Source organism: Staurois parvus, unplaced genomic scaffold (genome assembly GCF_062004578.1).
Source record: "Staurois parvus isolate SC_StPar_1 unplaced genomic scaffold, SC_StPar_1.0 ptg000720l, whole genome shotgun sequence".
In the NCBI taxonomy this organism is placed as follows: domain Eukaryota; kingdom Metazoa; phylum Chordata; class Amphibia; order Anura; family Ranidae; genus Staurois; species Staurois parvus.
Genome location: NW_028318516.1, coordinates 37,020 through 53,165, shown reverse-complemented (window position 1 = coordinate 53,165; position 16,146 = coordinate 37,020). Strand labels below are relative to the sequence as shown.

At 46.1% G+C, this 16,146-nt stretch overlaps 1 protein-coding gene and 1 long non-coding RNA gene across 2 annotated transcripts in view; both read left to right on the top strand.

Moving 5' to 3' along the window:
* The window catches only part of LOC149445449 (uncharacterized), a 71,716-nt gene extending 57,362 nt beyond the window's left edge, over positions 1-14,354 (top strand). Inside the window, exon 9 of the mRNA XM_089653769.1 lies at positions 13,454-14,354. Coding sequence (XP_089509895.1) covers positions 13,454-14,097 — 644 coding nt within the window. The 3' untranslated portion in view covers positions 14,098-14,354. The remainder of the gene's footprint in view (positions 1-13,453) is intronic.
* Positions 10,249-12,448, top strand: LOC149445450 (uncharacterized). The gene is made up of 3 exons (XR_016306399.1): positions 10,249-10,361; positions 11,944-12,049; positions 12,323-12,448. It is a non-coding gene; the product is annotated as an uncharacterized LOC149445450 (long non-coding RNA).
* Positions 14,355-16,146: the final 1,792 nt, after the last annotated feature.

Here is a 16,146-nt window from a genome sequence, read left to right as displayed (position 1 = left end):
AAACTCCCCATACGCCTGTCCAACCCCGTCCATCCTTTTGCACCAGGAGATGCAGTGTGGGTAAAGGAGTGGAGCGTAATCCCTTTAGGGCACAGATAGAGGTCCTTACACTGTTCTGCTATCCACTCCCACAGCCATCAAGGTGGCCAAGGTGACCCCCTGGATACACCACTCCAGAGCAAAGTGAGCTGCTCAGCCAGGAATCTGTGGGATCACCACAGATTCCTGGCTGAGTAAAGCAGACCCTCAAGACCCCTTAAAGCTGAAGCTGACCAAAGAGATCAGAAGGAAGGACTCCAGCCCTGCTCTCAGCACATACCTGGAAGCTGTTGAGTCTACACATGGTGGAAGAAAAGGTTACATCTGACCAGAAGGAAGAATTCCAGCTCTGCTCCAGTCATACCTGGAAGCTGTTGAGTCTACGCATGGTGGAAGAAAAGGTTACATCTGACCAGAAGGAAGAATTCCAGCTCTGCTCCAGTCACACCTGGAAGCTGTTGAGTCTACACATGGTGGAAGAAAAGGTTACATCTGACCAGAAGGAAGAATTCCAGCCCTGCTCTCAGCACATACCTGGAAGCTGTTGAGTCTACACATGGTGGAAGAAAAGGTTACATCTGACCAGAAGGAAGGACTCCAGCCCTGCTCTCAGCACATACCTGGAAGCTGTTGAGTCTACGCATGGTGGAAGAAAAGGTTACATCTGACCAGAAGGAAGAATTCCAGCTCTGCTCCAGTCACACCTGGAAGCTGACTGGCCAATGCACAGCACAAGATGGGAATATACACCGATAGGATGCCTGATAAAAATGTTTTAATAAAATGCTGGTAGCCATAGTAATAACCCTGACTAGAACGATAGGGGGGAGGGCAGATCATGTGACCCATGTATGGAGACTACAAGAGTAGGATCTGTAACCACTAGAATGTTACTATGGCATCCTCATTATCAAGGTGAGGGAACAATGACTGACACTTGTGTACATAATGAAACAACGTATTCAATGTGCACGGTAGGGAACCAGGTAACCTGTTATGACCCCACCTATAGACCCACTAAAACCTGGTTGACCATATGGAGATACAGCTCCACAGGCAAGCTGATAAACCGTACCCTGATAACCAATCCCAATGCTGCAGCGAGCCGGATCTTTGATGTATGCTCTGCTATTAACCTAAACTATTCCCCCAGGAAAGGTTGCGGGGGGGGGGGGGGTTAGAATGGGAAAGGGAGTACCTAGCAAATGGTAAGTATATTTACTTAGGGAAGCGAGGAAATGGCTGCAATAATGAATTCTGAAATGACTGTCCTCAGTGGAGTTGTGTAGCATGGGGAACATGGGGAGAGGAAAGTCATGACGCTAGCCTTTAGTCCTTGCCGAGCTTATCCAGCTGTCCAATAGTAAGACTGCAATCCATGTAATGGCCATGTGGTAATATCAACCCCTAGCTGTCCAAGATCAGTAAGTCTGCCCTTAGACCCGTATGATTTGGGTAGTTAGTGGTTAATTGGTGATGCTTTATCTCATTCAAACTTTCGCTACGATAGCATCAAAGGGGGGAATGTGGTAGCACCCAGATATGGCAGAGTTCCCCTTTAAACCGTAACATTTCTAACAGGATCTGCTTGCAAGTCAGAAGTGGTGTCGCGCTCCACTACCAATTGCAAAAATGTGAATAAATAAATATTAAATAAATAACAGTCCAGCTTCGAAAGTGTGCATAATATACACTCTATTGAAGCTGGACAATTATTTATTTATTTACATTTTTGCAATTGGTAGTGGAGAACGACACCACTTCTGACTTTATATTCTATGACACAATGGTATGAGGATGTGTATAGTGTAAGCGAACCACTCATTTTCTCATATTTCTTTACACAATTTTTCTGATAATCTCATTATTGTATCGATTTTACCACACAGTATTGGTAATCTTTAAATATTTTAGCATACACCATAGTAGCTCACAAGACCCCACACTTCAGTATCTGCTTGCAAGGTTTTTGGATCATAGACCCTCCTCCCTTATTTCCTGTGAATACTGTGTACCGGCTCCTAGCTGGTATTCTTATCTGCAGCTGCTGTCCAAGGTTATTCTGCAGAGTTTAGGAGTCCTGTTGAAAATATAGGAAGTGAAAGAGGAATGTATGTATTGTGACGTAATCGTTGGTATATACGCTTGTAAGAAGTTTTCTATAACTCACTCAGCTTTGCAGGCTTGTGCCCGGCTGGGTCAAAACAGCACTGTTTTTAATAAATCATTTGTATTCCTCAAGTCCATGTCTGGAGTTTTCTGGTTTGCCATAATTGCTACTACAATGCTTTGTCCATTAGTTTCAAAACACAAGAGCCGTGATATAAGTTTTTATCTAGGTGGTACAGGACACCTTCTCGGCTAGCTAAGATTTTCCCTGGGTCTGATAATAGATGATGGCAGGGGTGTCCTCAGGAAGGCACCTTTTTACATCTTTGGTGGCATTGCCCCAAGATTCAAAAGTATTTGAGGGATATTTCCCCCTGGATCCAGAAAACGACCTTTCAACCTATTGATTTCACCCCTCTACACTATCTGTTTCATGGCACCCCTTCCTCAATCAAAACGTATAAACATAGTGTTACTCTGCATCTTTTGAATGCTGCTAAGTGCCTAGTACCATGCCTATGGAAGCAGAGTAGATGCCCTACAGTAGCAGAGTGGAAGCAAGAGGTTGAAAGGGTCTATCAGGCCGAACGCTGGAACCATACTGTCAAAAACAACCTTGAGAAATTTCATGGCATTTGGGATGGGTGGTTGTACTACTCTATGGAATTAGAGGACCCAGTTGACTCTCCTCCAGATACGGGCTCTCTACAATTCTCAATCCTTTCCTTGGGTCCCCCATCTGGGCTTCCAGACCCCCCCTCCCGCAGCTGGTGTCCCTCTGCATGCCTAGACCCAGAAACTCTATGGCCAGCTTGCCATGTGGTGGGTCTCTCCAAGGTTCTGCTCCCTGAATTGTCCCCCTCCTGTTTTAGCATGAGCATCGTGCCCTCAATCCTGTGTTACTATTCCTATTCTACTGGCCCTATACGGCCTCTAGTACTCTTTCTTTTTTTCCCCTCTTTTATTTTTCTTTTCTCTGGATTATTTGTATTTTCTCCGCCTTCTCACACGAGTGCTGAGTTTCTGCAAATGCCTTTTGTGCTATATAATGGTATTTTTACTGTCTAAGTTTGAAGCTTGAAGTATACTGGGGGGGCATGTTTGATCTTTTGCCCTGAGATTGGCTGGCCTCGAGCAGAGACGTAGCTCCTGCGTGGTGGTCAGATCTATGGGTGATAAGTTTTGTGCAGCTTCTCGCTGCCCTGACAGTGGGTGGGGGGTATGTGGCATGTCATCTGTACTGTACCACGTGCTGGACCTATACTTGTATTACATCATTGTACGCTGGATCTGCTATTGGAACCTTTTCTAATATTGATATCTGCCCTATATGTTTCTGTGTGTCTTTATCCTTACTGTTTCTTTACCTTCTATTTTTAAAATCTTTAATAAAAACAGATTATACAAAAAAAAGAAAAGAAAAACATAAAAGTGGATGACCAGCAAGGCATGTGTATCATAGGTAAATATTCAAATCAATCAGGGCAGAGTTTCAACATCATAGATATTGGAACATTTTGTGTGAGGACAAATATCTATCACAGATCCTATCTACAGACCCCAAGATAACCTACAGGCGGGGGAGGAATTTGAGAGACATGTTAGTACATAGTCATCTAGAAAAACCTCTAATACATCAATGAAACACACTTGGCTGCCTGAGAAACCAAAAGGTAGTTTCAGGTGTGGTCACTGTAAGGCACGGACTTTCTTCAGCAATACCAAGGAGTTTGTTACTCCTAAAAATGGGGAGATTATTAAAATAAGAGATTGCTATAATTGCAGCGCAGAGGGGGGGATTTATGCTTTAAAATGCCCATGCCCCCTAATATATGTAGGAAAAGCAATTTGCCCCTTTAGGAGAAGAGTTCTTGAACATGTGAATGATATTGCTCCAAACAAGGGTAGACCAGCAGCAAGACATATGATACAAAAACATGATGGTAAGCTGCATCTCGACTTTTGGATTATTGACAAATATAATCTAGGTCCTAGAAAAGGAGGCCGAGATAAATGTCTTTTGCAGAATGGATCTTCCGTTTAGGATCAAGGGCACCTCATGGTGTAAATGAAGGATTTACCTTCCTTCCTTCTGTGTGTGATGGGGGGGCATTTTGATGATCATCTCTATATATAGAGGTGAAACAAATGATAGGTGCCATTGTGCCACCGTGTGCAGCTGAGCACAACTTCCACCCACTATGTGACCTATTTTGGTTCTTTGTATCCCTGACAAAGCTCTGTTTTCTGGAGTGAAACATGTAGAGATTCTTTTTTCTTTGGGATCACTTTTTCAATGCACATGGTATTCACTCCGCTCCATTTTTTTGGAGAGGTTTGCGTTTTACAAAGCATCATTTGCATTCCTCAAGACAGTGAGGTATTTTTTCTGGATATGGTGATGTATGGGGCTTATCCACGAGAGGATGACATTCAGGCCTGTGGATGAGTGTACCCATATTACATATATGTAACAAGACAGATTATACAATCCAATTAGTTTTGTCCAGGGGGGGGGAACTCCATTTCCTTAACAGAGATTATAGAGTCAAGCTGATAGGCTTATGATCAAACTACAGGACCTCCTTGTATGCCGTCACTTCATCTAAAATGGGATTATATAAAGCCATCAATTACAGCTGAGCATACGTTGTTTATATGTTTGAATAAAGGTTATATATTTTAGATTCATCAATTGGTCAGATGGTGTGTAGGGGAACATACCTTCGTCCAGTATAGATTTTTTAAACTCTAGATCTGAACACAAATAGTAAAATCAAATGATATTCCCAGAATCCTCCTCACCTTACCTTTCAAGTCCCCATTTTATTAAAGCCCCATTTCAGTCTGAGGTATAATACACCCACACAGGACCCCCATATTCCATAGGTTAAAAATGTGTCAATTCTGGCGTCATTACATACAACACGTGACAACTACATACAACAGTTCAACTTTGCTACTGAGGATGTCAAGGGCCCCCCACATCCTAAGAGCTATGAGGTCAGTTTGATGTCATAGGATTCTCGGGCTCTGAATGGAGAGACATTGGGAGGAGGGGCTGTAAGGTCAGTGTGATGTCAAAGGATTCTCTGATTCTGGATGGAGGGACATTGGGAGGAGGAACTGTGAGGTCAGTGTGATGTCATAGGATTCTCTGACTCTGGATGGAGGGACATTGGGAGGAGGAGCTGTGAGGTCAGGGTGATGTCATAGGATTCTTTGACTCTGGATGGAGGGACATTGGGAGGAGGAGCTGTGAGGTCAGTGTGATGTCATAGGATTCTCGGGCTCTGAATGGAGAGACATTGGGAGGAGGGGCTGTAAGGTCAGTGTGATGTCATAGGATTCTCTGACTCTGGATGGAGGGACATTGGGAGGAGGAGCTGTGAGGTCAGTGTGATGTCATAGGATTCTCTGACTCTGGATGGAGGGACATTGGGAGGAGGAGCTGTGAGGTCAGTGTGATGTCATAGGATTCTCGGGCTCTGAATGGAGAGACATTGGGAGGAGGGGCTGTAAGGTCAGTGTGATGTCATAGGATTCTCTGACTCTGGATGGAGGGACATTGGGAGAAGGAGCTGTGAGGTCAGTGTGATGTCATAGGATTCTCTGACTCTGGATGGAGGGACATTGGGAGGAGGAGCTGTGAGGTCAGGGTGATGTCATAGGATTCTTTGACTCTGGATGGAGGGACATTGGGAGGAGGAGCTGTGAGGTCAGTGTGATGTCATAGGACATATAGACTCTGGATGGAGGAACATTTGGATGGGGAGATTTGAGGGGTCCTCTATATGAGGCTCCCATGCAAACCAAATCCTTGTTCCTGGGTGCGTCCTACCTCTCCTAAACTGAAGAGTGACCTTTGACCTTTACCATCCAGAAATCTGTCCGGAATCTGTGGAAGTAAGCTGTCATGTGATCAGGTGACGTGCGGAGGAACGGAGTGTAAATAGCAGACAATTGTCTCCAGAGCCCCTAATGGTGGGGATGGATTTGGCGGCGTGCTGGTGCCAAGTTTCCTCCCCCCAGGGTCACTGCAGGTGTGGAGAAAAGCTGTGTAAGAGGATATGGAGGAGAGATGAGGAGGAGATCCAGGAATCAGGAGAAAGGTCAGGGCAAGCAACAGACGAGCGCATCCAAGAGACCAAGCCGGGGTCACTACACAGAAAATCAATCCAAGGAAACAACAGGCAGGACGAGGAATAGCAAGAAGGAGCTGAGAGACAAATGAGAATATTGCTCAGCCAATGGGAGATGATCTCAGCATGACTTCCATCATGAAGGAGATGAGGGGGAGGGGAGGAAGTCACTGAAGGTGACCATAGATCCATGGAAATTCAGCTGGTTCAGCAGGGATCGCTCACATTTCCATCCATGTGTGGCCACTGCCGGATAAAAGCCACTCCCCCAGCGGCTGCAGCCAATAGCTTCAGTGCTGATCTGTGTATTCTGAGAGCAGAGGAGCCCCCCATTGTCAGAATACAAGAGTGCAGCGGGGAGGATTCCACCATCCACCTCCAATGTGTGGATGGGGGAATCCCTTCAGTTTTTATGGTCATCCCGCTGGCTGAACGATAAAACTGAACCATGTAGGCCAGCTTTGGGAGCAAATATATTATCATCAAATCCTCCCCCTGAAGGCGTTAATCTGGGTTCCCACACTATATATGTGTGTATCATCATCTGCTGGAGATAAAAGATATCACAATGACTATGGAGGAAGAGGACGGACATGACTATGGAGGAAGAGGACGGACATGACTATGAAGGAAGAGGACGGACATGACGGGAAGTTACTAGGTGTAAATAGGAAATAACATCTTATTACCTCCTCTGCTGCCACTTCTAGCAACGTCTCCTCTCTACTTCCTGCCTGTACCTGACATCACATCCTGTCTGTACCTGACATCACTTCCTGTCTTCAATAGAGACTTCCTGTCTGGGTAGAAGTGAGATCCCCACCTTGTGGAAATCAGAGGAACTGCAGCCCCGAGAAGCGTCTGGTAGTGTGACCCCGGCCTTGTGCTGGGTGTGTATGGACTGTAGATCCTTATAGAGGGGTCACCTCCACTCCCACCAAGGGGGACAGAAATATATGACTGCTCGGGGAGGGATTTTGTCATCTTTGATTTTGCAGTAAAATGTAATTGCAGATTTAGTCCTGTCACACATCTGTTATATGGATACAAGGAACCCCAGATGAGAAATGGCTCCTGATCCCCATATTACATCAGATTTTTTATTTTGGTGGGCATCAGATTTCATGATTGACATTAATGTACAGCATAGGACATTTCTGATAATTCTTTTTCTTTACAATTTCTCTTTTTCTGAGTGAATAGAGGTATAGAGGAAGAGACCCTTAACCTTGTCCCCCCCGGCAAGTCCTCATCTCAATGTTGAGGGTATGTCACCTGGTATGGTCCAAGAAGGAGGAAATACACCCCCTCCCCACTTGTTTCATGGCCTGGCCATGCTCAGATAAGGGTTTGGTATGGAATGTTGGCAGAACCTTCTGGAACAGCTCAGATACTCTCTGTAAGGTGACCATAGACATGGAGGACACCAGCAATGGTTGGGATGTAACATACCCTGTAAAGGTGGCATGATATGACAGATATTCCTGGAATTCAATGTTCAGTATTACAGATACAGTGTTCTCTTCATTTAGTGGTCAGTAGAAGACAAATGGTCATAATATAAAAATCTGAATAGTCGGCTCTGGAGTGTGAAGATTGGAGGAATGAACACCTAGATGGCAATAATGATCTGACATCCCTGTAGACATAGATACGGATGAATGATCTGTCACCTCACTGAGCCTCAAAGTAAATATTTTGATGTGCTGACTACGACCCCAGTGGGGAGAAGAGATTTGTGCACATTGGGCTCCTCACTGGCTGCAAAGGATTGTCCTTCTTATATAAAATGGTATGTGTCAGGAGTACAGAATCCCAGAGGGGCCCCAACATGGTTCTATGGGGTCTGCTCATGACAGCCATGCTGTGAATGAATATGTTGTGATCAGACTTAAGCAATGGTGTTGGAAATCACATCACCAACCCAGACACCAGAAACATTGGGTGCATATCTATCTATCTACACACAAATCTATCTCTCAACCCCCCACCTCACCCCCTCGGTCTTTGCCCGAATCACACACCTACTGAGCGACATATCAGACTGGATGTCACTCCACTTCCTTAAACTGAACCTCTCCAAAACCGAGTTTCTTGTCTTCCCCCCCAGCCCGGACCCCACCCCCCATTGACTTCTCCATCACATCCAACAATGTCACCATCAAACCTGCCCTGCAGGCCAGAGTACTTGGTGTCATTCTGGACTCCAACCTATCCTTCCAGCCCCAAGTCCAATCTTTAACAAACTCGTGCAGACTCCACCTCCGCAACATCGCCAAAATCCGCACATTCCTAACCCCAGAAACCACTAAACAGCTCATCCACTCCCTCATCATATCACGACTCGACTACTGCAACTCCCTCCTCACTGGCCTGCCTCACCGCTGGCTATCCCCGCTTCAGTCCATCCTGAATATGGCTGCCAGACTCATTCACCTTTCCAATGGCTCCATCTCCGCCACCCCCCTCTGTCAATCCCTCCACTGGCTTCCACCCCCCTCTGCCAATCCCTCCACTGGCCTCCGCTCAGTGTCCTCCACCCTCCTCTGCCAATCCCTCCACTGGCCTCCGCTCAGTGTCCTCCACCCTCCTCTGCCAATCCCTCCACTGGCCTCCGCTCAGTGTCCTCCACCCTCCTCTGCCAATCCCTCCACTGGCTTCCGATTGTGCAACGGATCAAATTTAAAATCCTAACACTGACGTACAAAGCTGTCCACCATACTGCCCCGAACTACATCACTGACCTAATATCCAAGTACCGCCCAACACGCACACTCCGCTCCTCACAAGACCTCCTTCTCTCTAGTTCCCTGGTCTCCTCCTCCCATGCCCGCCTCCAGGACTTCTCCAGGGTGTCACCCATCCTCTGGAACTCCCTGCCCCAACCCATCAGATTATCACCTACTCTCCTCTTCTTTAGGCGCACCCTGAAAACCCATCTCTTCAGGGAAGCCTACCCCACCCCCTGCTAACTTGCTGACCTCCTCCACTCTTCCTACCACTCCATCCCCCACAGCTATCTCCTTCTGTGCCACCATCCCCTCCCTCCTAGATTGTAAGCTCCAAGGAGCAGGGCCCTCAATCCCCTCATGTTTTGCATTGTATTGGTATTGTTCTGTCACATGTTCTGTCCCCCTTTGTAATGTACAGCGCTGAGCGAACTATTGGAGCTTTATAAATACTGTATAATAATAATAATAATATAGCCCATGGCACCTTCAGAAGACAGAACCAACCCCAGGACTGAGGAGGGAACACCCCCCAGAGGTGATTGGACAGGGTTAGAGCCCACATACTTATCTCTATAAATTAGGAAGCATGAGATATGGACTTGGTCTCCTGTGTTCTCATCTGAGACTATACCGTCTACAAGAAGATGAAGAGTCACACTCCGTAATCAGCCCATTCTTCATATTTTATTCTGTGTGTCACCCCAATGGGCTCGTTTACAAGGATAGAGTAGCCCCAACCCTACTCTATGTGAACGAGCCCATTTGGGTGAAACATATTTCAGGAGTTTGGTTTATCAGGAGGAGATCATGTGTATGGAGTTATTTCATCATCAACAGAATGAAATATCAAGAGGAAGCGAATTACAGAGTGCAGCTGATGAGAATCCTTCATGTGACAAGTCACCTCCAGGCCCAACTATGGCCCCAGGCAGAGACAATAATATCAATAGTTTTTGTTATTCTTAAGAAAGATGGAAGCCTCGGGACATTGCTGCTGAGTTATGGAGGGTTTTATAGGCTGATTGCCATCATATGGATTAGATTGGATAACCCAGGTCTGTAACTTCCCCACAAAGGATAATTAATGGGCAAATGTTACAAGAAAACATTCAAAAAGCTGAACTCATAGCACAAGACCATGTTCAGGGAGACATTTCTCTGGGTTGCAGTTCCTCTGAGCTCCACAAGGTGATGTTCTCGCCTTTACACAAACAGGAAGACTCTATGGAAGACAGGAAGTGATGTCAGGTACAGACAGGAAGTGATGTCAGGTACAGACAGGAAATTCCATGAGGTACAAAGTATAGCGGAAACATTGGTGGAAGTGGCAGCAGAGGAGGTAATGAGATGTGATTTTTTATTTACACCCAGTAATCCTCCGTCATGTCCGTCCTCTTCCTCCATAGTCACATCCGTCCTCATCCTCCATAGTCACGTCCGTCCTCTTCCTCCATAGTCATGTCTGTCCTCGTCCTCCATAGTCACATCCGTCCTCATCCTCCATAGTCACATCCGCCCTCTTCCTCCATAGTCACATCCGCCCTCTTCCTCCATAGTCATGTCCGTCCTCTTCCTCCATAGTCATGTCTGTCCTCGTCCTCCATAGTCACATCCGTCCTCGTCCTCCATAGTCACGTCTGTCCTCTTCCTCCATAGTCACGTCCGTCCTCTTCCTCCATAGTCACGTCCGTCCTCATCCTCCATAGTCAGGTCCGTCCTCATCCTCCATAGTCAGGTCCGTCCTCTTCCTCCATAGCCACGTCCGTCCTCTTCCTCCATAGTCACGTCTGTCCTCGTCCTCCATAGTCACGTCTGTCCTCGTCCTCCATAGTCACATCCGTCCTCATCCTCCATAGTCACGTCCGTCCTCTTCCTCCATAGTCACGTCCGTCCTCTTCCTCCATAGTCACGTCCGTCCTCTTCCTCTATAGTCACGTCCGTCCTCTTCCTCCATAGTCACTGTGAGTTGTCATCCATGGTGAGTAGTCTCTGGAAACAGATGGTGTTGGTGGTCAGCATGTGTTTTCTCATTGGGCATTGTTCAGTATTAATGATGTAGATCTGCATTGTTGGATGAGTGACGAGGGATTACTTTGGGGGAATCTTTGTTTATTAATAAAGGACGAGTCATGTGATGTGGGTGACGTCTTTATTTACATTATTTCTTTCTGAATGAGTACCCCGGGGTATACGCACCCTTACACATTCATGTGGGGGAGGTAGCTGAGAGCACTCTTATTTGAAGGGGGGATTCCAGATTCCAATATGTCCCCCACCAGGAGACCCCCCTGGGTCAGGGTTGTGGGGAAGAGGTCCTTTACAAGATACACTCCCCATTATGAGGGCACATGGCTGGCATGGTTTAGGGGAGGGGTGCGTGATCTGGGGAGGACCCCAGCCTTCTTTATTGTGTGGGCTTCCCCCATGTATATCTATACCAGACTCCCATCCAGGATAAGGGTCTGCTATGTATTTGTAAGGAGGACCCCACACAGTCTTGTTTTTGTTGTGGAAGTTCCCTCTTACCATGTATCCCAGGCCGCTCTATTTACAAACTAGACTGAACCGGGTACATTTGGCTCCTCAATACCTCTCACTATCACCAGCTCCAATGTACTGATATCATGGCTGCTCTCAGACCCCCCCACCAGGTATAGGGACCCCCTGTGATGTCTGCAGCTTCTGACTCTGTATTTAGCCTGTTGGAGCTTCATATACACATATCTGTCTCCAGTCAAAGGACAAGAAAACAAGGATTTTCCTGATATTACAGACCTGCAGGAAACACAACAAACACTAAGTAACCTGATCTACATGTTCCATCTCCCACTGAGAGCAGCCCGTCTATTACCCCCTTATATCCCCACCCTGATATTATACAACCAATACAGTCCAGATAATTCTCTGCTATCCATCTACAGAGAAAACCACATGACCCCACCAATGAGGATGGAGGAGGACCAGAGTCACATGACTGAGAGGATACTAAACCTCACCCTGGAGATCATCTACCTGCTGACCGGAGAGGTGAGGAGGATTCTGGGAGGTCACATGACATCACTCTTATCTCTATTAATAAAACACAGACCTGACCGGAGAGGTGAGGAGGATTCTGGGAGGTCACATGACATCACTCTTATCTCTATTAATAAAACACAGACCTGACCGGAGAGGTGAGGAGGATTCTGGGAGGTCACATGACATCACTCTCATCTCTATTAATAAAACACAGACCTGACTGGAGAGGTGAGGAGGATTCTGGGAGTCTAACATGATATTCCTATTGGTTCCTCAATACAGAGATTTCCTCCTCTGAAGTCAGGTGATCATATGACCATCACAGTGCCTCCATGTGACTCCCTAAACCCTGAGAGACACAACATGCAGAAGATTCTAGAAGTCACCAAGAAGATGATGGAGCTGCTGACAGGAGAGGTGAGCGGGGCCGGGAATTCTGGGACATTCTCCAGTAACAGACAAGGGATGTGTCTGGATGGTGACTGTATCATTGTGTGTGTCAGGTTCCTATAAGGTGTCAGGATGTCACTGTCTATTTCTCCATGGAGGAGTGGGAGTATTTAGAAGGACACAAGGATCACTACAAGGACGTCATGATGGACAATCAGCCGCCCCTCACATCACCGGGTAAGAGGAGACTTTATTGTAAAGGAGAGAGCAGTACGGAGGATCCACCTAGATCCCCCATCATCTGATAAACACATAGAAACAATGGATTCAGTCAGTGTGTGTGTTTCCTACAGATGGATCCAGTCATGGGAACATTCCATACTCCTGACTTCTGCTCTCCCCCTCCCCCCACTGTTATATATACACATAATATGGATTCTCTTTTGTTACACCCATTTGCTCCCAGCTGGACATTGTATATCGGATGATGTGATTGGAGCACAGACTTTTACATGGTGATAATAATGTGATAACATCCTCCAACTTTGGACCCTTAAACAGAAAGTGATAATGAGGGAGGAGTCAATACCCCAATGATGGTGGTCTTCAGGATCAGTCCAGTCTTCATCTTGGTTGTTCTCCCCCCATCCTCACTCTCTGACCTCTGGTGGGGCTCAGCCCCGCTGTTCTTCATGACTAAATCATGGACTAAATAAGGAAGTGCAGTACTTCTTGTGTTGGGAAGATGGCGATGAGTGATAGAGGGGGTGGGGACCCTCGTCCTATAATCCCCTCATCACTGTTCCTGCTATAAAAGACAGTTCTGGTTGTTTCCTCACTCTCTGACTAAGGTCCATGAATAAAGAAATGACCTGGTAGGAGATCAGAGGAGCCATTTCCTAGTTCCCTTGAGGGTGGAATTGTAAGCTCCTCAGAGACCAAGCTGCCTGATGTGGGCGGAGTCCTGGTTTGGGGGAACCAATCAGCTCCTGTCTAGTAATCCTCTTTGTCTTTGTATTTTAGTCCATGGCCGGGAGATGAGGAAAACCTCCGAGGATTGTCTAACTTTGTCTCCAGACTGGAAAGTAGAAGATGAGGACATCACACAGTATAGTCCAGGAGAAAACCCGGCTCCCTCCAATGTCCATCCGGCACCACCCAGTGTAGATTTCTCGTATTCTGAGGAACCTCAGACTGTGCGGGACAAGGCCGGCCTTCCAACAGGGAAGAGATTCTCCTGTACTGAGTGTGGGAAGAGGTTCTGTTCTACATACCATCTTAATGTGCATAAAAGATCTCACACGGGGGAGAAGCCGTATTCCTGTCCTGACTGCGGGAAAAATTTTTCACAGAAGTCCCATCTTTACATACATCAAAGATCTCACACGGGGGAGAAGCCATATTCTTGTCCTGAGTGTGGGAAAAGTTTTTCAGATAAATCCAGTCTTTACAGACATCAGAGATCTCACACAGGAGAGAAGCCGTATTCCTGTCTTGAGTGCGGGAAATGTTTTTCACTTATGTCAAATCTTTACACACATCAGAGATCTCACACGGGAGAGAAGCCGTATTCCTGTCCCGAGTGTGGGAAATGTTTTTCACAGAAGTCCCATCTTTCCAGCCATCAGCTATCTCATGCGATGGAGAAGCCACTTTCCTGTCCTTAGTGAGGGAAATGTTCCTCATTGAAGTCCTGTCTTCCTGTACATCAGGGGTCCCACACAACCCTGGAGGTGTATTAGTGCCTTGAGTGCGGGAAATGTCTTCTAGATGAATGTTGCTGGACATCCCAGCTCTCATGTGGGGAAGAAGCACACCCTGATATACACCTCAGATATACTCCATGGCTGATCTTCATCATGGAAGAAACAGTTCATAAGGAGATCAGAGGTCCCCAAAGACATGGATAAAGTGTGGGACCAGGTTGGCCATTGATAGCAGAAAAAGAATAAAAATGGTGTCCTGACCTTTCATTGGCTGAGTACATTTTGTGTTGGGAGATTTCACAAACATTTAGAGGTCTATTTAAAAAAAAAAAAAAAAGATTTAGTTGAACGAATGTGACCGGCGTTCGCCCAGCTGGGATGAATATTGGCCATATTTTATTTCTTACTCTGATTTTCTTGGCTCCATCTAGTGGCCATAATGCAGTATTGCACTACTTTTACTGATTGAGGTATTTCATGAATAATACCTCATTATGGTCACTAGATGGAGCCGACGGTCATAGGAAATCAATGTGTTACATTTTTAAATATTAATTTTTATCATATTCGTCCAATGAATTTTCTTTGAGCAGACCCCTTCATTTCCTTCTTCAGGCATGGATTCATACTAACAGCACACGCCAATTAGGCCACAACATGCTATTATCAGACCACCCATTATTTGTCTCAATCTTCCTAGGCCGGGTATCCATCCAAATACCCCGTCCCACCAATTACCAGGAACATCCTGTTTAATTCCTGAGGACAAGTCATGTAAAGCCTTTATGTGTGATTGTATAGAGGTGGCATGATCACTTACATTCCGTCACAATGTTCCCAACCATGATCATTGTTAAGCAGTAAATCATCTATAGTCACTGGATTCTGAAGAACAGCTTTACGGGTTCCTTGGAGGTCGAGTAACAGTTCCTGCAAAGCCATAGAAGTATGATTCAGAGTTTTATCCAGACTACATACAATAGATCCAACTAAACTAGTGTATTCAGCTTTGGAAAGCAGTGTAATGTCTGATATACAATCTTCTGAGACAATCTCGGTCCTCCTTCTTGATCTTAGATCAGGGGTGGGCAAACTTTTTGACTTGAGGGCCGCAATGGGTTCATATATTGGACCCGGGGGGCGGACCAAGAGTAGATGAATGATGTGTATGTGTCATCCATAGTAAGTATAGTAATATTCCCCCATAGTAAGCATAGTAATTAATCCCCCATATAGTAATTCATCCCCCCTATAGTAATTCATCCCCCATATAGTAATTCATCCCCCATAGTAATTCATCCCCCATAGTAATTCATCCCCCATAGTAATTCATCCCCCATATAGTAATTCATCCCCCATAGTAATTCATCCCCCATATAGTAATTCATCCCCCATAGTAATTCATCCCCCATATAGTAATACATCCCCCATATAGTAATTCATCCCCCATATAGTAATTCATCCCCCATAGTAATTCATCCCCCATATAGTAATTCATCCCCCATAGTAATTCATCCCCCATATAGTAATTCATCCCCCATATAGTAATTCATCCCCCATATAGTAATTCATCCCCCATAGTAATTCATCCCCCATATAGTAATTCACCCCCCATATTAAGTCCCCAAGTCCCCCCTGTGTCAATTCACTTACCTTTGCTCCGCGCGTTCCTCTCGCCGTATTCCCGCATCGTTCCGGTGTAGCATGAAAATCTGTCTCCTATGAGGATCTGTCCCCCTCGACGTATCTGCGCATGTGCCAGTTTCAGGCATTAGCAGCCGATCGGCGATCTCCGGCACATGCGCAGATACGTCGAGGGGGACAGATCCTCACAGGAGACAGATTTTCATGCTGCACCGGTCTTCAGGGCGGACTGTGAGAGGAGCCTAGCGGGAGCCTAGCTCCGCGGGCTGGATTAAAAGGTCCGCCGGGCCGTATACGGCCCGCGGGCCGTAGTTTGCCCATTGCTGTCTTAGATCCTTCTCCATAGCTTTAGGATGCTCAGGCAAT